Source organism: Melanotaenia boesemani, chromosome 6, assembly GCF_017639745.1.
Source record: "Melanotaenia boesemani isolate fMelBoe1 chromosome 6, fMelBoe1.pri, whole genome shotgun sequence".
Classification (NCBI taxonomy): domain Eukaryota; kingdom Metazoa; phylum Chordata; class Actinopteri; order Atheriniformes; family Melanotaeniidae; genus Melanotaenia; species Melanotaenia boesemani.
The window spans coordinates 16,371,242-16,399,231 of NC_055687.1; the positions used below are offsets into that span (position 1 = coordinate 16,371,242).

A 27,990-nucleotide genomic window follows, 5' to 3' on the forward strand; every position below is an offset into this window, starting at 1 on the left:
TACAGGAGGACCCTGCTGCTTTAACAATGTTATCAACGGTTGTATGGACTCTTGTAGTGTTAAGAAAACTAGCCAACAATGATCCTTGCTTGGGTAAATATTATGTTGTAATAAAAGTAGCTTAGGATGGTGTGAATGTTCACACCAAACTCATGCCGTTCACAAAGAGCATGATGTACTTTGTATGCAAGCCCTGAAAGATGAAGTGAAATTTACATAGAAGCAAATGAGATAAAGGCAAGGGAACTGCTGCTTATGGAACAGGTTGGGAGAGGAAGAAACAGGGAGAAGGGGACAGGAAAACTCAAATTTTCTCCCAAAGATAGTGGAGTAATTAAGAAAAATTAGAGAAAATTACAGGGCGAGGAGGGTTGAGTCTTGATATCTTATCATTAAAGAGAGTTGGAGGCAAAGCATGAGCCAAGCTGGATGTTGAGTTTGCAGATTCTTAGGAAAAATACAGCTAACCTGACCTTAGAAAAGCATAAAATTCTATTTATGTAATTTAACATTTTGAAGGAGTTTGTGATAAAAGGTGGAGAAAGCCTGAACGTGTCCTCACGCAGCAGCTGATTATTCGTTTTTCCAAGGTTTCCAAAGCGCTGCCAGGAGAGAGGACTCCACACAATGTCTTGTAGGTGAGTTGATCTTTTCTCTTAGTCTTAGGTTCAGCCCATTTTACTTGACATTTTTGTCACAAATATGTTTTGGTGTTACCGCTGCCCTTTTTCCTATGATTTTGTCATTTGTTTTAGTCCTTTTATTTTTTAAAATGTCTTCTCTCTTTTGTGGATTCCTTCCTCTAGACTGTTGATATGCATTATAGCATCTCAAAGTAATAAAAACCTAATGAAACTTAAAGTTTCACCAGTTAGACTTAAATACCTAAAATTTAAAACCAGAAAATTTATTTAGATTTATTTATCTACAGTCATTTAGCAGACGCTTTTCATGTACATATACATGTTAGTAAAAGTAATTATTGCTGAAAGCTGCAGTAATGGAGAAGAAACTCACTTATTAAATAACACTGGCTAAATACAGATGGAAATATAAAAACACTGGTAGGATGGAAACATCTCTGTGCATAAAACTGTCTCAATGTATATAATTGCATTTTCTGCTCCTAAACAGGTCAAACACCTACATAAAGGAACATTCAGCCTCAATACCCAAACTGTTTTAAAATAAAATGTCCGTGTGTGTAGCTATGTCTAAATGATTTCTTTCCCAACCCGAAACAAATATCTATTTTTTTAAATCTCCAAAAATGAAAGAATGAGCCAATCTTTATGTTTCACAAGCAGAAACCGAAGAACAACGGATTAAATGTACCAATACTGTAACATTATGTTGTTGTTTCTAGCCATTAAGGAAGTACTCAGATTCTTTACTTACAGTAAGTAAAAGTACAAACACACCAATGGAAAAGTACACTATTGCATAAACACTCACTTAGGTAACGATAGAACTTTAAAAGGAGGAATAACTTTTAAGGATTGTACATCTGTGGAATGAGTAACGCGCCTTAACTTGTGAGCAGCTGTATTACTGGTTCATTTCTCTGGTAAATTATTGATTTCAGACATTATTGGGTGTTTTGGGTTAATGCAAGCAGCATTTTACCGTTGGGAGTACTGGAGGTTAAACTACTTTAAATAACTTTATATACAGTTTTATTTACATATAAATCTGAAGGGTAATGGGATGATTAATGTAATCAGAAAGAAGAAACCATAAAAGAAGTTCAAAGCATATCTGTATTGTTTGGAGCTGCTTTTCAGGGATATTTTTTGTCTTTAACATAATGTTGTATTTTTACAGTTTGTTATACAGCTTTTTACTTTCTATAAAATATTTTTTGTTAAAGTAACTTTCAAGAAAATATATTAGAGCAGAAAGTAATACATTATCTCCTAAAGGTATAAAGTGTCATAAAATAAAAATACTTCAAGTAAACTACTTATATCTGATCATTACTGTATTTTCTTTGAGTGTACAGTTCCTGTTCACACAAATGTCTCAATGGAGACAATCACAAAACGGTGTATAGCTGAAAACACGAGTGGAATGTTTAACCAGGTCTTCTCTTTAACACCTGCCCTATCAGGGTTTCAGCCAACGAACTTGTTGCTTTAATGCTAAAATGTTAAATATTATGGATGCTTTTGCTCCTCGTCAGGGACCAAGCAGTAAAGCAGCGAGGACACAGAAAGTAATATGAAAAATCTGGGTTTTTATTGACCCAAAAATCCAAAAGAATGAATAAACTAGCCAGCCATTAAAAGAGGTCAACTAAATTTAACAATACTCAAAAGTGTAACTTAAACAAAATCATACTTAACTGAGAGAAAAACTGACCTCCGACAATGACACAATGAGGGTAACTTATAGTGGTTTGGCCAAACCAAATAACACACACACAGGGGAAAACAAAATGGAAGACAATAACTAGACAAAGACTCCAAACTAACCCCATGATCCAGCAGCACATGGTAGAGCCTGACGAGCCGGTGCCCAGATTTAAAGCTCCTCAGCCCTTTGCCACGCTTTTCATGAATCAGGAAATGAAGCTTGCGTCACCACGGTAACTCAAAACAAGAAAACATGTTAAAGCACATAACCTTCCATTGTTGATATGTGTGCACTCTAAATCATCAATGCAAGGTGAAACATGAATACAAATACAGTTTATTATTTATCTGCAAATAAATGTATAATGAAAATATTTGACCTACATTACCAGTGTGGGGCTTAAGCCATCACACTCCTATTAAGGTGAAGGTTGTCTCTGGAAAGAAAAAGTCTCCATGGAGAAATTCCACACTGGTAAAGCATGGAAAAAGAGAGTGTCGGAAAGCCAAGCGGAGATGGAGAAAAACAAATCTACAGGTTGATTATGAAATGTATAAAGAGAAACTTCACTCTAATAATTTACAACTGAGGAATGCATGAAAGTTCTATTTCTCTGACATTAGCAAAAACTATCATAATGCTCAGGTCTTATTTGCTGTTGTTGACAGGTTAGCAAACCCTCATCTGTCAGTAGCACCTGAACTTTATTCCACCAAGGCCTGCAATGAGTTCGCCATATTTTTCACACTGAAAAAAATCCAAAATATCAGACAAGTAGCTGGTTTATCAACAGCAGGTTCAACAGACATACTGTGTCCACTGAAAACCAGTTTAAGCACAATGACACAGTTTAATCCCATTAACAGCAAAGATCTGGGCGACATCTTATGTCAGCTGAACTCCTCCTCTTGCTGTCTCAACATCTTGCCCACAGGTTTCTTCAAAAAGGTCTCAAAGACTCTGGAGCCAGATCTGTTGCAGATTGTGAACTTGTCCTTAATTTCGGGTGTTTTCCCAGAACTTCTAAAAACAGCTGATATCAAACCTCTGCTAAAAAGGGACAATCTAGACAAGGCACAAATGAGCAACTACAGGCAGATCTCAAATCTTCCTTTTCTAAGTAAGATAATCGAAAAAGCTGTTTTTCATCAACTAAGAGACTTTTTAAAACAAAACAACTGCTACGATGTCTTCCAGTCAGGTTTTAGACAGCACCACAGCACTGAGATACTCTGACCAAAGTAATTAATGACATGTTTGAACACAGATGATGGAAAAATGTCAGTCTTAGTCTAACTGGACCTCAATGCTGCATTTGATACAGTTGACCACAACATATTGCTTAAACAACTGGAGAACTGGGTGGGCCTCTCTGGCACCACTGCGCTACACTGGTTTAAATCTTATTTAGAGAATAGAAAGTACTTTGTGTCAATAGGTAACTTTACATCTGAGAAGACCGAGAAAGTGGACCACATCAGTCCAGCTCTAAGGTTTTTAGACTGGCTGCCTGTTCGTCAGAGAATAGACGTTAACCCTTTCATGCATGGAGGTCACTACAGTGTACAGCTGTTTAAATGTGTTTTTCTCTATATATGCCTGCAGTTTTGGACAGTACTGCATCATCCCATGCAAAAAAATCCCATTGGCAGGCCGTTGCAATGGGAAAAAGTAGTCAGTAAAACCAAGATGGCTGACAGACAGGGAGAAAGACCAACCACCTCAGCTATTTCAGTTTCTACCTTCTATAAAAAAAATACCACTGCAGGTAAAAAAAAATATAATTACATCAAGTAACATCTAAGGTGACATATTATGTAAAGATTTTCCAAGTTTTGATTTTATATTTGGAGGAAATACAGATTAATCATTTGTCCAATCAGTTGTACATCATGCATCACATGCTATATTTCAAACTAAATACATTGTCAATAACTACCAATGTTGTTCTTGAAAAAAATTCATATCCTGTAATGCTTTGGCTGTAAATCGATTGCTTTATGTTTTTAGAATGTAATTTGAGGTATTTTTTATATCCACATTTTTTGTAGGGCTCAAAACTACAGGCATACAGGGTAATAGAGGAGTTTCCTCAAGTGAGGAAGAGTGTGCTTCTGGTAGCAGTGATGAGGAATGCCTGCCAGTACAGACGGGTGCGAACAGAGAAGTAGAATCAAGCAGTGACAGTGAAGGTGGGGAAGCTGGAAATGTTGCTGAAGGAGTTGAAGATGAGCAAGGAGATGAGGCTTATGAAAGAAATGAGACTGATGAACCTGAGGGACCACCACCTTCCAGAACTCAGGGGAAAAAAGCAAAGGAAAAGAGTATCAGAAATGTTTGGAAAGCTAAGGATAACCAGTGTGAGGGAGACCTACCTCCTTTCTCAGGAGAGAGCAAGATGAATGTTGAGGTAACTGATCCAATAGATTTATTCATTCATCTTTTCACCAAGGATATGATTGATTACATTGTTTACAATACAAACCTGTACGCTGTCCAGAAAGGAAAAGACAAGCTGACATTGACCTCAGAGGAGTTCAGAACATTTCTTGGAATGAATACGATAATGTCAAATGTCAGCACCCAAGATCCAGAATGCACTGGTCATCAGAGAGAGGCCTTTGTCTTGATCAGATAGCAGATACAATGCCATTGAACAGACTCGAGCAAATTCTAAGATACATGCACTTTGTTGACAACTACTCACTAGCCTCCGAAAATGCTAACAGGTTTGTCAAAATAGTGAGGCTTACAGGCTATTCCAACATAATACCATATTACAACCGTATATCTAAATTACAACTATACCTACATAACTACCATGTTATTACACTGATGTTTTTTTACAGTACAAAATGCACAAAGTACACTTGAGTGGACAGATAAATGTGTCTTTATAGAATAAAAATAGAAAAAATGTTTTTTAAAAACCTTGTTTTACATCCCTAAAGATGTATAAAAACACACTAAAAAATCCAGACTGATCTTATCATAATTCATGCATGAGAGGGTTCTGCTGCTGCTCTATAAAGCTCTGAATGGTTTAGGACCAAAATACATCAGTGACCTCTTGATCCAGCATGAACCTGCCAGAACCCTCAGGTCATCTGGTTCCTGTTTCTTATCAGTTCCCAGAGTCAGAACCTGACATGGAGAAGCTGCATTCAGCTCCACGTGTCTGGAACAAACTCCCGGAAAGCCTCAGATCAGCTGAAACACTTTTTAAATCAAGGCTGAAGACCCACCTGTTCTCTGCTTCATTTCACTAGTTTTTATTTAGAAGTCAAAATCTACATCTGGTTCGTTTAAGCTGGAATCATGCTTTAATATTGTCTTTCCCCACACTGGAACTTTATTTCTTGCATTTTATCCATGGTTGAGACTTTAAACATTGACTTAACTGCACAACTGTACATACAATAAAATCGCTATATAAAACTTTCATGTAGTGTAACACAGTAATTCATCAAAGAATGGACCAAAGCAGGGAAATATCACACTACATGTGTGATTAGTTTAGTACATTTCTCTATTTGCATTGCAGCGTGAGATGAAACGCACCACCATGTCAGAGAGGAAGAGACGAAGACATGACTGTGAGAGAAAAATAATGCAAACTGCAATGGCTGGTGTTAACCACGACGACACCTGCAGGGCTGTGTGCGTCTGTCTGTGTGCAGGCGGTGGGGTGAGGCTAGAGGCTACTGTGTACTTTAATTGAAGTTTTCTCCACTTTTTCAACTTTTTTTTCAGCTTTTTCAACTTTTTGAACCAGTTATAAAACAATATTTTACATTTTTACTAAGACTGTCAGCAGTTCACAGACATTAAAAAGGAATTTGAAGTAAATATAAACATGCCTCTAAAGTGTCTTGTGTGTTGCAGAGGTCATAAAATCTTTGATTCTGCAGAACATCTGCAGAAGTTTGAGTTTTTGCAGAGAAGCCCAACCTTTGTTCTTGTGAGGATGTCAGTGTGTTTTTGTCACAACAGGAGGAGCAGATCTCTTTCATGCTTCAACAGATCTCTTACGTGCTAGAGCATGTAAGACTTTTTTTCTAAGAAAAAAAAAATCGTGCAGATTATCTGCTTTATGTAAGTTTTAAGCAGCAGTTTTAGAGATATCAGCTCCTTTTTTTTAATGAAAGTAGCCCACCATTTCACATTTTTACCAGCTGAAAGTGAAGCGCGCGCGCACACACACACACCCACACACACACACACACACACACACACACACACACACACACACACACACACACACACAGCCGCGCATGTAGTGTGGGGGAAGGTAATACTGCAAATGAGGAAGCACTCTGTGACTTCGACCTTTGTGTGCTTATGCGCACATTCGTACACACCTGGAAGTAAATAACAGACAACAGGAGAAGGCAGGTGGGGAGGCAGAGGGGAGAATCGTTGCAAATGCTCTGTGAGGTGAAGTGGGGTCTTTTACACAAAGACAAAAAAAAAAAGACCAAACTGTACTTTTTGGGATGTTTTATTCTTGTCACCATAGTGGAATAGTTGATTCACCAGTCAATGGAGCTGTTATAACCATGGATTGAGATCTGAAATGATGGTGTTGAAACTGTCTCTGCTGTCGGATTTGACGCATTGTTGTGGTTGTTAATAAAAAAAAAGACATCTAAGTTTGCTGGAGTAATTCCATCCTGTCAGCTATTTTGGTTCCTATCTCGTTTTCACTATTTTGTGAAAGGAGACGTAAAAAGGAAGGAAGGGTAGAGAGAGACAGAGAGAGAGAGAGTGCGACACAGAGGAGGTGAGACAGACAAATACAGTGTGAACGCCTCGGTGAGTGTCAGTTTTCAGGAGCAGCTGAGAGAGTAAGTGTTTAAAGTGTTTACCTGCTCCCATTCAGGGGTGGACAGGATCAGAGTAAGAAGATTGAGTAGAAGGGGGGTGTCAGAGAGGAGGATAGTTTGTGTTGATGGCTGTTTTGTTAATATGCTACGATACAAAAAGGTAGAAGGAATAGTTTTGATATTAGATCGGGAGCTTTCTTTGTCAGAGGTCGAGTTAGCGTGTGAAAGAGCATGTGCATGATAATGACAGTTAATTTATCTTTAATTTAATCTTGCATAAAAAGTGAGGAAGTACAAGTAAGAGACCACCCTTTCTGTCTTACCGATCAAAAAAAACCTAAGCTTTGAGTCTGCATGTGTGGCACAGGTTCAAGTGACTCTTCACCAATCGCTCGTCTTCTCTTTGGTCTCAGAAAAAGTGTGGAGACATCATGGTTCGGTGAGTCAAGCCTCCGCTGGATGCTCCAGTGCGCCGTTAATCAGTCTGGTTGTGTTCTTTGTGTTTTGTGCAAGGCGAGATGACAACTTCTCTGTTTCCATTCCTCCTTCTTTGTCTTTCGCCAGCTGTCAACTCATCCTGCTCATCATGTGATATCTTGAGTGCTAGACAGTGTGCTCGAAAAATTATGTTTAAGTTCAGGGTTTGAGTAGGATATGTGTTTTATCTTATACTTACATCAGTGTCAGGGTTGCTTAGCCTTAAGCTGTCACTTCTTTGTCACTGTGACTGTTTCTCAGCTCTTATGTAAAAAGCTGACCTCTGTGATCCTAGGGTTTAAAGCACAAACTCAGTTTAATAGACACAACATGTGCATCAACTCTTTATCAAGTGCAATGTTTCCAATTTTAATTACCCTTTCTTAAGCACTTACATTGAAAATGCCCTACCACACATACTGGAATATTTATTTATCTTTCTTTTAGCATAGCAGAGGTGGTTTTAATGATTGATGATGATGATGATGAGCAGAATAAATAATACACACACGGCAAGTTTTTAAATTAGGAATATTTTCAATTTCTGTCAATGATATTGAAAATTAATGTATTAATTGTCTAATAAAATATAAAAATAGTGATGAATACTCATCAGAGGTGACCAAAAGGAAATCAAACTCTCCAGATATAGGGCTTAGCTCAAGTTAATTGTTCTGATAATAAAAATATTGTTACAGTTATTTTACTAACAAATAATGGGGTGTGCTGTTTTTATTTCTGTTTGTAAAATAAAAAAAATGTTGAACTACGTTCTAATTTGTCTGTCAAATAACATTTGCTGTATTCGGGCCATTACATTGCAGTGCATGTTAACAATTGTATGAGGAAGTTTAAAGTCTTTTTTTTTGGAGTTGTATGCTCATAGTTATTAACTGCTGGTTATAATCAAGCTGTGTACTGGATGTAGTTATAGTCATAGTGTCTGTGTGTGTGTGCTGATGCAGGTGGTTCCACAGAGACATCACAGGCCTGCAGGCCGAGGAAATTCTCAGGTCTCGGGGTGTTCATGGCAGCTTTTTGGCTCGACCCAGCAAGAAAAATGCTGGAGATTTTTCCCTGTCTGTCAGGTAAGAACTTAAGATTACAAAAGTACCAAAAATTTCTGTTTAAATATTTTCTATGGCTACACACCTCCTTTTTACTTTTACACACACTTGGACAGGTCAGTGCATCAAAAGGATTTGCATGTACAACTTGTTCATTTACATCATTAATTCTTCTGCAGGATTTAAAATTCACTGTTTCTTACAACGATGAAAAGATGTGCTGAACTTTTGAATACTCCGGGTTAATGGAAACAAAGGTTTTCCACTGAACTCTGCAGACACCATAAACTAAAATTTGAATTGTAATGTGTTATTTCTATTGACAGCATTGCAGATAAATGCTTATTCTCTTTGTTAGAATTAAATGTGGGTCACATTTTTTTCAGTGGGGTAAATTAAAATGTGACAGGTGAAACACAGCTGAATTAACAACAGGAAAATCTGAAACCTTTGCTCGTTAGGCTCAACTAATCATCTAAGTAGATGAGGATTGCTTTTATTGTAAGATCTAATTTTATGCATACAGTGCTGCAGCCTGTTGTTGAAAGAGGGGTAAAAGAAATTAATTGTGACGTGTTACATCTAGAAACTTAACTGATTCTGTTAAGTTGCATTATGTTACTTACAGGTGTCTTCATATTTGATTGTTTCTTTTGTAGCTTTACAGTTAACAGGAATATATGTTCGCTTAAACGGGTCATAAAACAGTGGCTATGTGGGTGACTTTTATAATCCAGAATGCTTGATGGTTCAGAGAGCAAATGACTCACACAACATAAATCTGTAAGAGATAAAAGTTAAAGCTAAATGCTAAAAGAAGTGATAGTGTTATATTTTACCTGCCCTCTTGCTTTTAAAAGAAAAAATAATTAACGCTGTGGGCTTTCTTGCCATTGGCCAACTGTGACTGCAAGGGGTGAAGGAGGCTATCCACTAGTTGTGTTGCTGGTGGTCTGATGGTACTTTGCAAAGTAGTTATATAAACACATATACATACACACACACATGTGTGTATATATATATATATATATATATATATGCGATGACCACTGGTACTACTGTTGCCTTCACTTTCCAGGCTTTCTCGAGCTCCTCCTTGAGTCCTTATATACATACATTCATATATATATATATATATATATATATATATATATATATATATATATATATATATATATATATATATACAGTGGTCCCTCACCATATCATGGTTCATCTTCTGCGGTCTCGCTGTTTTGTGGATTTTTTTTGTATGCAGCACAGCATATTTAAGTTTATTTTCAACCATTCTATGTCCAAATTTTACTATAGGAATCAGCCCACTGCTTTGTTTCTTGATTGGGTCGGTAAACATCAATGCGCTGTTAAGATTAAGATTATTAAGAAATTCACATTGTTAAATATATGTAGGTTTTTGAGAGTGTATAAAGTGTGTGAGAATGTTGAAAATGTTCATTATAGTTTAGGAAAGGTCTATAAACACTCTGAGGAGGGATAATTAGGCCTTAACATGCATTTGAATTGTGAAAAATTAATAAGGTCGTCATTTCACGGATTTAATTTATTGCAGGGTGTTTTCAGGACGTAACCCCTGCAATAAATGAGGAACCACTGGGTATAAATATATATATATATACACGTCATTTTCATCTTGACCTTTGTCCCAGGCCAAGGAGAATAAGACCCTGAATTTAAAGCATCACAGACAAACACATGGACTATATAAAAATAGTAATCAGTAAATAGATAGGCTCAACCAATCATAGAATCTGTGAAAACACGTAAAAAATAAATAAATAAATGAATAAAACAAACAAAAAAACTAAAAAAACGAAAGCTTGTGAGAATGTGCTATCTTAAATAATATTTCATTATTAAAAAAGTTTAATGTAAAATAAATAAATAAATAAATAAATAAACCACACATACTGTTTTTTCTTTCCAGGGTGGGTAAGCAAGTGACCCACATCCGTATCCAAAACACAGGAGACTTCTATGACCTGTATGGAGGCGAGAAGTTTGCCACCCTGTCAGAGCTGGTGGAATACTACACAGCGGAGAATGGCATCCTTCAGGACAAGGATGGCACCATCATAGAGCTCAAGTATCCCGTAAACTGCTCTGACCCTACCACAGAGAGGTTTGTGCTCCCTTATGTCTCATTTTTACATCCACTATTTAGCCCTTCAGCAGATTAATGTTTTACACATTTGCATTCTTCTCTCTGACGCCTGCTCCTGCACTCGTTCGGTGTAACTGTGTCTGGTTAGGTGGTTAAGTGAAATATATTCTGCTCTGACCAGCTACATTTTTCTAAACGACCAATTATGTTGCAAAGATATTCTTTTGGGTTGATATTTCACTTTGCTTTGCTTTGATCTTTCGTCTGGGGAAAAGGTCATTTTGAAATAAATTAGGTGCAACAGCGTCTTTGTTTGTCACAGCAAGTCAAAAAAGAATAAACCCACCGCTTTGAGCTATTGAGGCTTAATTTCCACACCTGCAAAGCTGCTGCTGCTTTTGAATTACAAGTGTGAAGTGTCAACGTCATTTGAGGTTGGAAGTAGAAAAGGATTTACTCAAGCACGTTATCACAACAGCATCTTTTTCAACAATTACATCTGTAAACCACACACAAGGCGAAGGTCATGCATTCGGCTGTGTTGATTTGTCTGTTAGCAACTCAAAAGGTTATGGATGGATTTTGATGACATTTTCAGGAAATCTCAGAAATGGGATAAGTAATTAGATTTTGGAGGTGATCTGGATCACCGCCTGGATTCAGAAAATTTTTAAAGGATTTTTGTACAATAGGAGATAGAGATAAATTTGCCATTTTGCTTCTAACTCAAAAGTAATGTAAAAAAAAAAAGTACAATGGCTTGGTGGAGTTCTCTGAGAGATGGAAAGAATGATGTAAATTAGGTTTTTCATTTAAGAGTCTCCTCAGACATGTTTAAGTGAATACACTACCAGTCAAAAGTTTGGATACTTTCCCATTAAATTTAATGAGAATGTGTGTCTAAATGACTGGTACTGTGTGAAAAAGAACAAATGAGCAGAAGTTACATCTAACTAATATCTCTCCTTAAAAAAAATCTCTGATCAACGTAGATTCATTTATCTAGTGTACCTGCTCGATACACTGAAACATATGAACTCTGGAGGTTAGACATTTGTCAGATTTATCTGAGTATTTCTTTTCTTTTGTATGCTGTGTTGTTAGACAGCAGTCTTAGTGCATTTCAAGCAAATGATAGATTGTCAATTAATTAATTTTACACAAGTTAATTTTGGCAACAGCTGGTTCCTTTTTTGTTTTGGTGCTGCGTTTTTCTCAGAATATCAGTGTTGTGCCAGCCACTAGGAAATAACTGCTCAGATGATGAAACATAAATACTCTTCAGTTGACAAAAACTTGTTAATGTGAAAAAAATTATCCACTGCTAAGTAAGTAAATGACGTTTGAGCTGCATAGATGACAAAAATCCCCCTGTCTCTCTTCTCTCTTTTTAGGAGTTTCTATCCTAGGTTATACATCACTGTCCTCTCATTTTAGTGGTGCATGACTTTCCTTTTCTGGCACAAAAATTAATAATTTAAAAACATCTTCTTAGTGTCAAACCTGAATAATTCTAAAGAGGTGACTTATTTTGTTTTATTTATCTACAAATTGGTGGAGAATGGTGGAGAAGGAATCAGTCGAACAAAAACTTACAAGCAACCATATAAATTTGATGTTTTAAAAAAGATGCTGTTAATTTTTTTCAGATATCATAGTTATTATAGTGTGTTTAAACCTCACCTCTGAAATGTTCCACTGTTCCTTATAATTAAAAAATAGAGCAGATGTCACAGAATTTCCTTCCTGCTTTTCATTTAATCAGATAAATGTTATTTATGCTCAAATTTAAATGTGGCTAAATCAGATTTTGTCCAGTGTTTTTAAAGTTAAAGAATGATTCTTGACTACCACTATTCATTATTTGTTTACAGAAAAGAGCCACTAAAGAGCTTCTACAGACTGAAATAGGCGAAGAGCAGGATTCATTTTCAGATTTTGTGCAGTAACTATCATCCTAAAGATTTTACATTCAAGATTTGATATTAATAGAGTATACAATTACACAAGGAAAAAAATTTTTTTGGACAAAATAAACTATGTTTAAGAGGTCATTTTCAGTGTAACTGTTTGTAGAAGATCTAAGCTAAGTTTACAGTGTATTGCTGGTCACTTAAAATTTACAGTTCTTTTATTTATAAAGTAAAATGTTTAGGAAACTCTCACAAATTAAAGTCAACATTTTAAGTGTGGGAGAGCGAATGTTCTCCTGCAGTAAGTGACCAATTCAGAGTTGGACATACTAATGAAAATGACGATTACATCGGAGAAACTCTTGCAACTTTCAAATGGAAACTTTATTAGATCTGATTGTTGCCTTTAGACATTATGTGCAGCTGAATCCAATTTTTCAGTTTTAGTTGCATAAACAGCATCTGCTTCATAACTGGATGTATAGTCTGCCTTTTTAATAAGTAATACTCTATATTTGGGTAAATTTCAATGGAGAAATGCATTCTCATGAAAGTAATTCTTAGGATAAATGCCTAAATTGTTCTTAAACATGACCTTAGAAGTATGGTTTTTTAATGCAGGCTTTGCACATGAACATAATCCACTTGTATTTTACCACCTTGTTGTTTTATTCTTGATGATAATATCTTTTACACCTATGTGGCTGTTGACTAAATATAGTTACAAGATACTGAAGATAGTTTGTCTGCTTATACATCAAAGAATCTTTTCCACTGCAGCTACATATCAGATAAAATCATAATCTATTTGCTCTGTCAAAACTAGGGTTTAATGCTGATCCCCCAATGTTGTATAATGGTAGTATCTAACTAGTGGAGTTTTCCTCCCAGCTGGAAACACTGAGCAGCTGTAGGTTGTTTAAAGTAGACTAGTGTCCAAGTGCTAGAGACTTGTGCAGTTCCACTCCTATGAGTCAAGGAGGACAGTCCTTTCTTCTATTTGTGTGTGTGACAGCACTTTACTGAAGCTGGAAGCTATACCCTTTGCCCCCCCCCCTCCTTGCCCTTCTACCTCTCTCTGTCAGTTATCTAACTTCCCTTTTGTTGCTGCGGTTGGAAACTTTAAGTTTTGACACTTTTGAAAGCAATGGCCAGACCTTGCTTGTCTTCCTCTATTGCACACTCCATCATGTTCTTGCTCACTCACTGTCTTCCTCATCTAACTCAAACTCTCTGTCATCTGAGCAAAGCATGATTACATGCTCCTCACCAGGTCACCTTGTGAGAAACTGGTCTTAATGTCTGGTCTCATAAAAGACACACACTGATTAATTTTCCCTCTCGTGCATGTTGACTTAAACGTGTCCACTAACGGTGCAGTCCTGCACCAGTAATTTCTTAGCATAGGCTGCTCTTTAGCTTCTACAAAACTGCAAAAACTCCCATTCTGTGTCACAGCTTCTCTTGTAGCAAATAATCTATCAGGTAGAGCTCTTTTGTGACAGCAGTCACTTTGATTTTGGACTCTGGATTAATGAAAGAACTATTAAAAGCATGGGCAGAGTCCATTATGAAAGGCACAATATTGTATGCTGCAGGGGGTGGGGAGGGTTGCATATCGAAAGGGGGAGAGACTAAAAATACTTTGTCCTGTTCAGCCACGAAATCTGTCATCAGAAATTTTCCGACCACAGTGCAGGAAGTTTAGAAGAAGAAATCGAGAACTGTGCCTAAAATTAAGTCACACTCAACCTGACAGGGCATCTGTTCACACACATGCACACAAAAAGGGTAACAGTGGTGGACATAAATAAATGTGACCTGATTAAACTAGCGATAGCTGTGTATGCTGTTTAGCTGTTTTTAACTGTGTATCTACTGCCATATTTGCATTGTGGCTTTCACTGTACTACACTGTATGCACAACAGTCCAGCGAACCACATCATTCGCTTAACGGCATTTCTTTAGCCTAGAATATATTCATAGCTGTCGCTCACTGCTGTCACAGCCCCAACGGTTCACAGCTCACAAGTCTGTAGAAAGACAGGGAAATGCTTGTTTTTTTAGATGTTGCATTCATAAAAAAGTCAAGGTGTCCTCTTGAAGAAGGCATTTACAACTCAAAAATCTGCAGGAAACAAAATATGCCATACACTCATTTTTACCAGTGCAGATGACATGACCTCACTCAAACTCCGTTAAGCAAGGGCCGTTACTAGCTTTCACAATGAGTTAAATCTAGCACATTATGAATAATCTGTGTATTTGTGTCTAAGGTGGTACCATGGTCACTTGTCTGGCCCAAATGCAGAGAAGCTCCTCACTGCACGGGACGAGCCAGGGACCTTCCTGGTCAGAGAGTCGCTCTCCAAACCTGGAGACTTTGTCCTCTCCGTTTTGACGGATGAAAAGAGCAAAACTGGAGGAAAGAGGGTTTCTCACATCAAGATTCTGTGTCAGGTTGGTGCCTGTCCTTACTGCATGTGTAGCATGACAGACTGTTTCTGATTCTTTTTGTTCTTCGTTTTTCTGGTAAATATACAGAAAAAGGAGACTCTTATTGTGCTTCACATCACAAAAAAAGACTCCGGGGGATATTTCCAGAGTTGTGCACTACACTCTGAAATAAACTCTCATTTCCCTGTCTTATGCAATAACAGACTGTTGCTGCTATTTTGACTTTCATATGTTCAGTAACAGTTTTTGGGTACGAAATGAACCAATGTGGAAAGCTTTTTATATTATATATGTGTGAGTGTAAAAAACCTATCCCCTAAAATTATTGGGGGGTTTTGAAATCTATAAGCAGCGGCTGTTCACAACAACGTGTCAGAGGCCTGGCTCATTTTCTGTCTTTACGTACTCAGTCACCATTAGGGCTTTTTCGTGTTGTTTTTAGCTGTGGCTGGCCTAATTGAAAACACTATTTAGCTTTTATTTAAATGGGAGGCATTGTTTGTGCACTCTGCTTGGTTATAAAAGATTACTGTAAGATTACTGGAAGGGTCATAAAGGCCTTCCCATAAGCATGCAACTGAGATCAGCTAAGTTTCCCAGTCATACTATGCTCTAACCCTTGATGCTTAGAAATTACTATCATAGAAACTTTTACTAGTGTTTGCTGCATGCATGCAAAAAAAAAAAAAAAAAAAATAAATAAATAAATAATACTTGAGGTCTGTGTTATGCTTTTGTATGGTTTCCCTTTGGATTAATTGATAATCCTCTTATGTCACTTTCATTCAAATATCTTTAGAAAAATGCTTTATAGAGTTATTTTTTAAGTGACTTTCACTTCTCCAAAGTTTCTTTGGATTTTTTTCATTTCCCTCTCTTTTTTTTTTTTTTGTATCACACAATATGTGTCTATCAGTGTGCTTAAATCCTGAAATAAATGTTTTTTTGTGTGTCCAGAATGACAGGTATACAGTTGGAGGCTCAGATATGTTCGACACACTGACAGATTTAGTGGAGTTCTACAAACGCAAAGGCATCGAGGAGATCTCTGGAAACTGGGTTTATCTCAAACAGGTGAACTGGGCTTCTTCACACGGATGTCAAAGAGAAAACATATTACACTATGAAGAGCTCCACATCACGTTTTTTCACCACTATGTGAACAACGTGACTGGCATTGATCTGTGGAGAAAAGAAACTCAACTTTGCGTTAATGTAAAAGATGAGCGATGCATCCCACAGATAGAAAATATTACTCACATGTTTACGTTTGTCTTTATGGTGGTGTTGAGTAATGTGCTCACTGGCTTTCCTTTCATCTGTTATGGAAATCTTTACGGACTCTTCTGTGCCCGTCTGTCCTGGCAGCCGTATTACTCGACCAGAGTGAATGCAGCAGATATCGACAGCCGAGTGAAACAGTTGGATCAGACCGCAGAAAAGCAAGAAGGCGAGGGGGAGAAGAGCAAGGCAGGCTTCTGGGAGGAATTTGATGTAAGATTTAATCCACCTCTGTTATGTGTCATACAGTTGTTCATCACTATTGGTGAAAGAAACACTTGGTTGTTCTGAAGAGGGCAAAATTCATCTTATAAAATGACAGAACTGTTCATCAACATTTTTCCTCTTACCTCATTTAATAACTTGTGCAGAGGGAGGAATGCTACCATCTTGTGGAAAAGAAACCGTCCCCCAAAAACACATTACACAATAACTTACAACAGCATTTGGGTCATTAATATTCATATTAAAATTTAGATTGTATTTTTTAATTAAAGGAAATTGATTAAATACTAATGCAGTATATATACTTAAAATAAACAGTTAATTGTCAATGAAGGAATGAATTAAATTAATGAATAAAAAAGAGTTTATTAGAACAGGTCTTTCATGAAAGGATTTTTTTCATTTCTGATTCATCTGAGAGTTTTATCCATTTATCTGTTTTCATCATTTTAGAAAATGTAATATCTTTAGATTGATTCTGTTGATCAACCAACTTTATAAAACGTTTAGCAGATGATATAAAAAGTAAGACGTGTAACAAATACTGCTGGGAAATACTTAAAGTTGACTATAAATCAATTAAATGACTATTAGTTATTTCTCTATCTGTTGACAGAGGTGACTGAGGAAGTATAGACCCTTTACTGAAATAAAAGTACCAATGCAGCAATACGAAGCCATGTACTCCAGCTCTGTTTGGCTCTAATAATGTATTTACCACATACGCCATCAGTAAATGATTATTCATGCAGCATTAATGTGCATAAATCCCCGTGGCCTACTTTTGTAGATATACGGTTTTATGGATAGAGTTATAAAATTATTAGATTGGTTATTAGATATTAGAATTACCTGAGAAGCTTAAAAGGGAAGAGTCAGATTTTTGTTGAGCTAGCCGTGAAACCTTTTATCTTTGTCATTAAAGCACCCAAATTCATGTAACAGAGTAGAAAATACAGGATTTCCCTCTGAAATACAGTCAAGCAGAAACATGGAGTAGCATTAAACAGCAATAACATGTAAAGTATACGTACTTAATTACTACCCACTACTTTGTATCTGATTAAATATGGGTCTGAGTTCTTGTGGCCATCATGGAGTTAGGTTTTATAAGTTTTGGCATTTTGAACTGGAGATCTGGAGATCCCTGATTCAAGTCCATGGTGTACCAATAGAAGTGAACCATGGTGGCCCCTCTTAACCCCTCCTAACTGCTCCCTGGGTACATCCAGAAATGGGTCAAATTAAGAGCTGAATTTCAGGATTACTAAAGTAAACATTTTTATTAATAATTTCTGTGTAATGTATAGTGCTATCTGGTTCAGAACCGGAACACACAGCTGCCATCTCCCCTTCTTGACAGGCTCTTCAAAAAATGGAGGCAAAGGTGAAAAAGAGCAGAGAAGAAGGCCAACGACCAGAAAACAAAAGCAAAAACAGATACAAGAACATTCTTCCTTGTGAGTTACTTTTTATCCTCTTATTTTTTATTATCCTCTGAATAAAATTCCCTATAGCATTGCTAACTGTGATCAAATGTTTTCCCTCTTTCCCCACTATTTCTTCCCTCTATCCATTTATTTTTTCCTTGCAAGTCAATGACACCAGAGTCATCCTGCAAGATGCTGATCCTGATGTTGTTGGCTCAGATTACATCAACGCCAACTATGTGCAAGTAAGTCCCCAAAGTCTTTGGCCTCGCAGCAGCACAATGTTACATCAAAACCTGATGGAAAACTGTCAGATTTGCCGCATTGATTACGTTGGTGTATTGATTTGCTGTTTCACTCTGTGTTTGCAGAACAAACTGTGGGAGTCTGGGGAACAGAAAGTTTACATTGCTACTCAGGGATGCCTAGCAACAACAGTCAATGATTTCTGGCAGATGGTATGGCAGGAGAACACATGTGTGATCGTCATGACAACAAGAGAAGTTGAGAAAGGACGGGTTAGTATCAAAATGGCAATTGCAAATGATGGTGTGGAATTTAAGAGTATGCTGGCATGAAACTTTCATTATGACAAAAACCACATGATATCTGTTCATCACTAAACGTCTTTGGTGTCATCGCCACTGAGAGAACAACGGAAAAAAAGTGAAAATGCTTTAACCCAATCAGTCCTGTGGCACCCTTTTAGCACGAGACTCAGTAAACTTGCATGCTGCATGAGGTCTGAACTGAAACAATCTTGTTGTACTGCAGCTCTGTTTATTAAACTGTTAGATAAATAGTCAGAATCCAGCTTGAAAATAGAAATTCATGTAAACAAATACTATATCAAAGCCTCTCACAGTGACCTCTTAAAAATTAAAATGAGAAAAGTTGTGTTTTGTCTCTCCTCTTATGTTTGCTTAAGCCTGCTAGAGGCTATTAACTATTTTTCTTCTAAAAAGCTGTCAGACAGCTTTTCACTTCTGTAAAGTTGGCTTGAATTTAATGAACTTCATTGCTATTACCACATGTGTTTTTCTACGGTGCAGCAGGAGAGATATGGAAAACATATTGATGAAATTTAAGAATGCAATAAACTAAACAAAACATCAAAACATGTAATAGAAGTAGAAGAGGCTCCAGTTCACAGTCTTGCACCTTGAAAAAGTAAAATGAAATAAAGAGGAGCAAAATTTGATTTACTTAGAGTTTTTCTTGACTTTTCTGCAGAATAAATGTGTTCCATACTGGCCGGAGCCTCAAGGAGCCAAGGAGGTGGGCCCCTATGTGGTGACCTGTGAGTCGGAGAGAGAAGCTACTGATTACAAAGTCCGAGTTTTAGAAATATCTCCGGTGAACCAGGTGGCTATCAAACACCAACCTCTGACCTCATGCCTGCTCGTTTTCACGCATATAATTCTGTATATTTATAATATGTGAATATTGCTCTTGGATTTTTCAAATACTTTTTTTTTTGATGTGCTGAGTTATTTTTCTCTCATTCTCAGCCAAAACTTTCTCGTACCGTATGGCACTACCAGTACCTCAGCTGGCCTGACCATGGTGTGCCTGATGAACCAGGAGGTGTCCTCAGCTTCCTCACCCAAGTGAACGCTAAACAGGCTGAACATCCTAACGCCGGCCCCATGATCATACACTGCAGGTAAACGATGGCTAATGCTTCATGGTGATGATGCTGCTGTCAGCAGTCTTCTAATGAACATCTGTGTTTGTTTTAGTGCAATAAATATGTTACAAGGTTTTCATAATCCTACATTAAATAGCTAAATTTAAAGGTTCAAGATTAAAATGAGCACATTTTTTAGATTAAGACTGGCACATTAGTGAGTGAACAAAAGGCTTTAAGTCCCCTGATAGTTTATCCTCTTGGAATTTATGTGATTTAAGGGACATTGAAGCGGCTTGTGCTTATTTAAAAGTTGGTCTTATGCCAGTTATATGATCTGTATGTAAAGCCTTACAACCCTAGTAAGATTTCCAATACTTTATCTTAGTGCTTCTTTACTTTTTCTTTTTAAATTTCCCTTACAATCTAGTCGGAGATTGTATATGTTGCCTTCAGATTGATTTTCACTTATTTTAGCCTAGAAAACAGTTTACATAAAAAACAACTAAAACACTTACTTACATTTTTTTTGTATATTATCAAATAATCTCATAACCCTTTGAAACACCTTTCCCAGAAGCTAATACTTTACCATTAAGTCCCTCTCATATTGTTCTGCAGTAAGAAGCTGATATATTGATCAGCAAATCAGCTGGGCTGAGCTTAAAATAATCTGCATTATCTCCTGATTAGTTCTTGTGACTTTCCACATGCCAAAAAAAAAAAAAAAAAAAATCAAGCGAAACACTCCCATTAAATACAGACTATAGGTCATTTTGCTCTCTTAAAAAATCTGTATAACATTGAACGGGTTCCCTTCATGCTGCCTAAGCAGCTCTGCAATGTTGGTATGTAAAAAAACATGTGAGGGTCTGGTACCAGAATATTAGCCATAGATCTTTTTGGCCCTGTGGGGTCATTGTGGATTGATCTTACTTTCCCAGATGCCATTAGATCAGCAAAGATGTTTATATAGTTGCATATTTGCATCAAATGCATCCTTACATATAAGGAAAATGTCTCCATAAGCAGCGTAATAGATTATTGCCAATTTCTTCACATGTGTTGAAGAATATACCTCCTAGGGTTAGTTGTGGAAGATTAAATGCCCCATTGACTTTTATTTTAGTGCAATCATCAAGCCAAATATGTAGTTTATGACAGACTCCAGCCTCATTGGCTCTGTAGCAGCATACAGAGCCAGCATGACTATAGGACATGTCATGATGTTCACTTTATGTTTTTTTTACATTTATCTTTTTAATAAACACCTGAATTATTATTATTTTCCTCTGTGAATTTGTGCAGTGCTGGAATTGGACGGACAGGCACAATTGTGGTGATTGACATGATTCTTGAGACCCTTGACACTATAGGTAAAAACATGGTCCATTTTGAGCTATTTGAGTATATATATACTTGGTTTATTTGCCTTTTTGTCCCACTGACTTCTTATCTCACTACTCTTTTCACTGTAGGTCTAGATTGTGATGTTGACATCTCAAAATATATCCAGATGGTGCGAGAGCAGCGCTCTGGTATGGTACAAACTGAGGCTCAGTACAAATTCATCTACCTGGCTGTATCCGAGTACATACAGACCACCAAAGTCAAAGACTCTGCCTGCATGGTAAGAGACTAAATAACTTTATATAAGGAAGCAAACAACTAGAAATATGTTTCAGTTGGCCTTTGTTCTTTAAGCAGTTTATTTGAAGCCCATTGCCACTTGGTTCAATGCCAGCACAACGATATGTTATCAGAGTAGCTTGTGAAAGATGAACATTGACCCAGGGAGACATAACAATCGACCACAAAGACCAAACCAGCAGCATGACCTCTCTGTTTTTGACTAACCTTGTCCCAGACATTTGTGAAACAAATTTGTTTCTCTTTTCCTCAGGAAACTGAGACTGAATATGGAAATCTGCAATTCAAACACCTACCAGCGAGCAGGAAGGTGTCAAAGTGAGTACGCTTGCATTTGCACAAACTGGATGTCCCTAATACATTCACACCACTCCTCTAAAAGTCACACTGATGCTCTATTTTCATTAAGAAACATGACTTCCTCATTGTCTCAAGGCTTACTCAAGGGGAATTGTGGAAGGAAGAGCTGTAGTTGCAACTGGATTTTAATCTTTTTTTTTCTGCTGGCAACAATACAAATATATTCTCACATGTCCTTTTCACTTTACTTCAATAGCAATTTTACTCAAAACAAGCACTGTTTGTGAAGTAGTTTAAACCATATAATTAATAATAATAATCTGATTTCCATAAACAGATCCTCTTCAAGATAATCGAAATAATTTATTACAAAAAGATTATTGCATTATTGCTTCTATTTCACAATGATAAAATGTGGAAAGAAAAGAAATTATGGGAGAAAGAGGTTTTTGACCTGCTATGAATCTCAGTCAGTCTGAGTGTTGCAGGATGTACCTTGTAATTAATAGAGCATCATGGTAAACCACATGGATGTCAACTATGTGCTGATGGTCTGCTAAGTCTGTTTAATCTGTAACTAGAGCTAGTTCCACGGTTTGCAGCATTAACGTATCACAATGAACCAACAGAAGTTTCTCTTTTATTAATTCTCAGACCATTTCAGCTGCAGATTTTAGTGAGAAATCTTTTTTACTTTCTTATCAAATTGACTAAACATTTAGTCAGTGGCCAACAGACCTGTAGTTATTTCTTTTAGCAATATACCTCAAAAAGTAATGGATAGATTTTGGTTAAATTTTCAGGAAATCTCTGAAATGGAATAAGGAACAGGCGATAAGATTTTGGGGATGATCTGGATCACTGCCTGGAACCAGGAATTTCTTTAAAGGATTCTTTACTATAGCGGAGATATGGATCATTATGCTTTTAAAGTTTTTAACTAAAAAACATAATGTTCACAATCATTGCTTCTAGTTCCTCTTGTTTTCAGTTGTTGCACACAGACAGCCCCACCCTCGGGCAAGTGTGAGGATCTGAAATCAAAAGAAATTGCAACAGTTCACCCTGAATTGTGTCACCTGAATTAGCCATTGTCCATGTATGGCTTTAGTTTTATCTAATGCCCTTTTGATGTAGCACATGTATGCAGGCATTTTCAAGGTTGTTGCACCCATTAAAACAAGAGAAATGACTCATTTCTCACAGCTAGTATCACCATGGTTAGACTTGGTGTGCTGTTAACTTACTGTGTTGGTAATGCTTTGGTTAAAAATTAGTTTTCAGTGCTTTTTTAACTGTTGTAGACCAGATCGTGCACATCCAATTGTTTTCTTTATGCCAGAACTGTTCAGAGTTGTAGTCGGTAAAAACCTGGGACTTATGCAGTGTCTTTTAATGCATTTTGGAAAGTCATCATACTTTTTCCTGCCAACAAGTGTTTTGTCCAGTTTAAAAGGGCTTACTGCATTAATCAAGTACCGTGGTAATCCGTGGCATTCCACATTTTTTAGCTCAACATTGTTGAATATTCTTTGTGTAGCTTTTGAATATACAGTGTGGACTTGCCTCCTGAATCCCTATTCAAAGCAATAAGAGTAGCTTCACAGTTTAATCATGCTTATGTTGTTTGTCCTCACTGATGACAGCTCTCATTTTTTACACTGTATGAAAATTTTATTTTTCATCTAGAACATCAGAACCTTCTCAGGTGCCTCCATGGTTTATCCACTGTACTCTCAGCTGCTGTTACCACTTCTGTCACCATCATTACAGTTTCTGTACATAGCTTATGTGACGGAGGCCATCACAGCGGCTACTAGGCTAGAGGCAGGGTATATCTTACAAGGTCACCAGTCCATCACAAGACCAACATATAGAGACAAAAAAAAAATTACTTTCACACTCACTCCAAGGGAGAACTTATGTATAAGAGAAACATGTTAATTCAAAGGCTCTTCCAGTGCTAACTAAGGATTAGCTACCACAGTGAACTAATGCTAAGTTAGCGCTGGAGGAGTTGTACTACCTGATCACTACGCAGATGATTGCTAATCCAGAGGTGGCTGTGATCGTGGTTGGGGAATTTAACCACATGGAATTGAAATTTGTCCTCCCCAGATTTTACAAATTCATAAACTTTCTGACAAGAGACTTTAATATATTGGACCAGATGTACTGTAACATTCCAGGAGCATACAAAGCTGCAGCAGCTCCTCACCTCAGGATGCCAGATCAAATTTCTGTGGAGTTGATCCCTGCCTACAGAACTCTAATCTGCAGGACAAAACCCACCACCAGAACCACTCAGGTTTGGACTGAGGAGTCTTCTTCAGCCTTACAGAACTGCTTTGAGCACATAGACTGGAGAGTGTTCAAAGAGGATGCTGATCTGGAGGAATGCACGCCGTCTGTGTTGTCCTATGTTCACTTCTGCACTGATGCTGTCCTACCCACAAAGACGCTCACGGTTTTCCCCAATCAGAAGCCATGTGTGGACAGCCCAGCTCGGTCCCTGCTATAAAAGCCCAGGATGCAGCCTACAGAGCAGGAGACAAACTGGCTTATAGCAGGGCCTGCAAAAAACTGAAAAAGGGCATCCAGCTGGCAAAACTCAGGTACAAGCAGTGCACTGAGGAGCACTTCAATGACAACAACACATATCACATGTAGAAAGGCATCAAGACCATCAAGTAGAGTACAAGCGCAAAGACCAGCGGTCAGCCACGACCCCACTCTGCCTGACACCGTGAACAGCTTCTTTGCATGTTTCGACACTCCAAGCAGCAGAAGTACTGTTCACCCTCCACAGCCAGAGGCGCAGCATCAGCCTCTTACCTTGCAGCTGCACCAAGTGACCTCCACCCTGAAAAAGATCAACATCAGCAAGACTGCGGGTCCAGATAAGGTATCAGGTCGGACACTAAAATCGCATGCAGACCATCTGGCAGAAGTTTTTCTGAACATCTTCAGCCTGTCCCTGCAGCTTTCCACGGTTCCTGTTTACCTGAAATCCTCCATCATTGTGCCTGTGCCCAAAAAAACAACCATCACCTGCCTCAATGATTACCGCCCTATTGCTCTCACCCCAGTCATTATGAATTGCTTCAAGTGGATCCTCTTAAAGCAAATCAAGGACGCCATCCCTGCCGGCCTGGATAGACTGCAATTCGCCTACAGGGAGAACCGTTCAACGGAGGATGCTGTCTCCATAGCACTTCACATGGACTTGACTCACCAGCAGCATCCCAACACCTTTGTTAGGATGCTGTTTGTGGACTTCAGCTCAGCCTTCAACACCGTTCTCCTGGACTTGTTGGCCCTGAAGCTCCACAACCTGGGTCTGTCAGCATCACTCTGCGCCTGGATCAGTGACTTCCTTACCAACAGGCTCCAGGTGGTGAGGATAAGGAAGTCAACATCTTCACCCCTGATCCCCAACACTGGAACGTTGGAGGGTTGTACTCCACCCTGCCCTCTTCACTCAGGACTGCTCTGCCATCCACCCCACCAACATGGTTGCGGACGATACCACTGTAGTGGGTCTCATCTCCAACAATGATGAAATGGTGTTCCAATAACAATATGGTTCTCAACATCAGCAAGACAAGGGAGGTCATAGTAGATTAGAGGAGGTCCAGGAAGACTGAGCATGCTCCTCTCTGCATATATAGAGAAGCAGTGGAGTGTGTGGACAGTATTAAGTACGTGGGCATCCACATTTCCTCTGACCCCTCCTGGTTTGTGAACACTTCACACCTGGTGAAGAAGGCCCAACTCTCTTCTCAGCTGCTTGTGAACTTTTACAGAGCCGCCATTGAGAGCATCCTGTGTCTCAGTGTGGTATGGCAGCTGCACAGCACAGGAAAAGAAGAACTTAGCCTGGGCGGTGAAGACGGCTCAGGGGATTGTAGACCGCAGTTTGCCAGATCTGGACTTCATCTACACTGCCCTAGTCCAGAAGAGGGCCAGACACATTGGAGCCGATCCCACCCACCCAGGCAATGACTGCTTGTACTGCTTCCATCAGGAAAGCGGTACAGGAACATTAAAACCACCACAAAAAAACTCAGAGACAGCTTCTTCCCCAGAGCTGTGAAAGCAAAAGCAAATGCAATTTAACCACCCTGTAAATATTACTGTCTGCTGGGAATTTTCTCATTTTCTGTAAATATGGAGGTGTTCTGATAGCTTTTATATATTTTATTTCTTTATTATTTTTTTACTTATGTGTGCCTGATATATTTCTATTTACTTATTTATGAGCACTTAAGCCAAGAAACACCTCAAAATTTCATTATGATTCCATGACAATAAAGACCTTGGACCTTAAATCAAAGTCACATTGCACTTCTAGAGCCATACCCAAGCTCCAAAAACACCTCATACATTTCCAATAAAGCAATGTGATTACATATTACATATGTCCTCCGATGGACTGGTAACCTGTCCTGGGTGTACCCTGCCTCTCACCTGGTAAATGCTGGGTTAGGCTCCAGCTTCCCCACGACCCTTAATGGATGACGTGATACAGAGAATGAATGAATGAACGAATGATTACATATTTCAATCAACACTCCCTGCCTGATTAATGCTATCTTCTACCCACTCTACTAGATGGTAACACTGTCTTCCTTTTTAAAGCCATAGATGATTATTGTTTAATACTTTGTAAAACTCCGGAGGACAACACAGCATGATACAGCAGTTTTCACACACTGTAATTCAAAGTTAACTGAGCACTCATTGGCTAATGAAGCTTAAAAAAGACAATAGACAATATTTTTCACTGTGTACAAATAAACTCACAACAGTTGTTGTGACCTCTTGGCAGAGAAACTACTCATGTTAGTGACCAATGTTCGGATTAGCCAATTAGAGACTGAAACAAGCACACAGTTTCTGGCTGATTTAACAAGTAACACTAAACTCTGACTCAGCTGGAGCTCTGAATAGTTAGCTGGCAGCTTTGAGTGACCAGCCTGTTTTTATATCTTTCATGCAGCAGCTCCTTTCATTAGTCAATCCCTATTCACTCAGATCTGTGTCTAATCAGTGTCTGCTGGTTTTTAAAGCAAATTCCTTAACAGCTTTGTTTTTTCTGTCTTTCCAGAAACACAGAGGATGTTTACGAGAACCTGTCAAAAGGAAAGAAGGATGCGAAAAAGTCGAAGTCTGACAAGAAAAGTGGCTCAGTTAGGAAAAGATAGAAGAAACCCAGATGTTCAATCATGTTGTATTTATGCATGTGCTCTTTTACAAAAGTTTTTAACACAGCACACACAAAAATTATTACATTTAAAAATGATAACAAGAGAACTTGACATTTTATAATCCATATGTTTGTGTTTAAAAAGGAAATAAAGGTAGAATGTGTCTACATTCGCTGAACTGTGATATTTCTTTGTAAAAGCATCCATAATGTTTATGACATGTTGCTCTGCCAGGAGCTACCACTCGTCAGCCCCTTCATGTTCAATGCTTGTTGTTGGACTTAGGCAGCAACTAAAAATAATTCTTTACTTTAAAAGTTTGATTTTTCTCTGAGAAGGAGATGAAGATTAAGTGGGTTTTTCATTTTAAACCTGTTCTTCTTTTCAAGCACTTTACAGAATTACAGAAATATATGTTACACCGCCGACATAACTTCTCCAAAGTGTAAACCTTTAAAGTTTCAATAATCTATCAAGTTACACTTGATTTAACGTTTGTGCCTATCTGGAAGTTACTTCCATTGTTCATGCATGGAAGTTAAAAGGGCGATTGTTCTCCTTTCCCTTAACATCTGAACACACATGAGCAAATTTTCAGATTGAAAGTTGAAAAGATGGGTTTTGTGGCCCTGGGGAGCAAACAAAAATACATTTCAAAACCATGACTGCAAGCAAACGTCAATCAATCAAACAATAAAACAACAAAACAAAAACGTTTTGTTTATTCCAGAGATGTGAATTTGCTATTTGCATGTTAGGTTTAATGGTTATTCTACACTGATAGAGAAATTATGTATATGCATTTCTTAAAAAAATAAATGTGAATTTTTTTCTTATAGTCTTGTATTTTTTATATAAACATATATAGTGTTTTTGTGCACATTTATTCTTTTATGATAAAACATAAATAGTAACTCCTTGAAAACAAGCTACTAACATGAAACAGATGCTAAAAGTTTGATTGCATCATGCTTTAGTCACTATGAGGATTTTGTTTTGTACAGAGAATGTGATTTCACAGATCTCGCGAGAATCCAAGTGGGCTA

General features: G+C 37.8%; 1 protein-coding gene across 4 annotated transcripts; it reads left to right on the forward strand.

Annotated features, from left to right (window-relative positions):
• Positions 1-435: 435 nt before the first annotated feature.
• On the forward strand, positions 436-27,780 carry ptpn6 (protein tyrosine phosphatase non-receptor type 6). 4 transcript variants are annotated; one of them, XM_041988580.1, is made up of 16 exons: positions 6,716-6,792; positions 7,549-7,620; positions 8,624-8,746; positions 10,671-10,865; positions 15,038-15,221; positions 16,176-16,292; positions 16,587-16,712; positions 18,088-18,184; positions 18,320-18,399; positions 18,526-18,672; positions 19,388-19,519; positions 19,666-19,820; positions 21,093-21,160; positions 21,263-21,414; positions 21,688-21,752; positions 26,845-27,780. In XM_041988580.1, exons 2-16 carry the CDS (start codon positions 7,613-7,615, stop codon positions 26,939-26,941), a joined length of 1,746 nt encoding a protein of 581 aa, XP_041844514.1. In that variant the 5' UTR covers positions 6,716-6,792; positions 7,549-7,612; the 3' UTR covers positions 26,942-27,780. The 4 variants fall into 4 exon arrangements, with proteins under 4 accessions (XP_041844515.1, XP_041844512.1, XP_041844514.1 ...); XM_041988579.1 differs by lacking the exon at positions 6,716-6,792 and adding an exon at positions 6,875-7,202; XM_041988581.1 differs by lacking the exons at positions 6,716-6,792; positions 7,549-7,620 and adding an exon at positions 436-638 and having other exon boundaries at positions 21,688-21,756.
• Positions 27,781-27,990: the final 210 nt, after the last annotated feature.

Excerpts from the sequence above, each read along its gene's own strand:
- ptpn6 (XM_041988578.1), top strand. Across the intron at positions 16,293-16,586 it reads ACTGGGTTTATCTCAAACAG|CCGTATTACTCGACCAGAGT; the intron begins GTGAACTGGGCT and ends CTGTCCTGGCAG. Across the intron at positions 21,753-26,844 it reads GCGAGCAGGAAGGTGTCAAA|AAACACAGAGGATGTTTACG; the intron begins GTGAGTACGCTT and ends CTGTCTTTCCAG.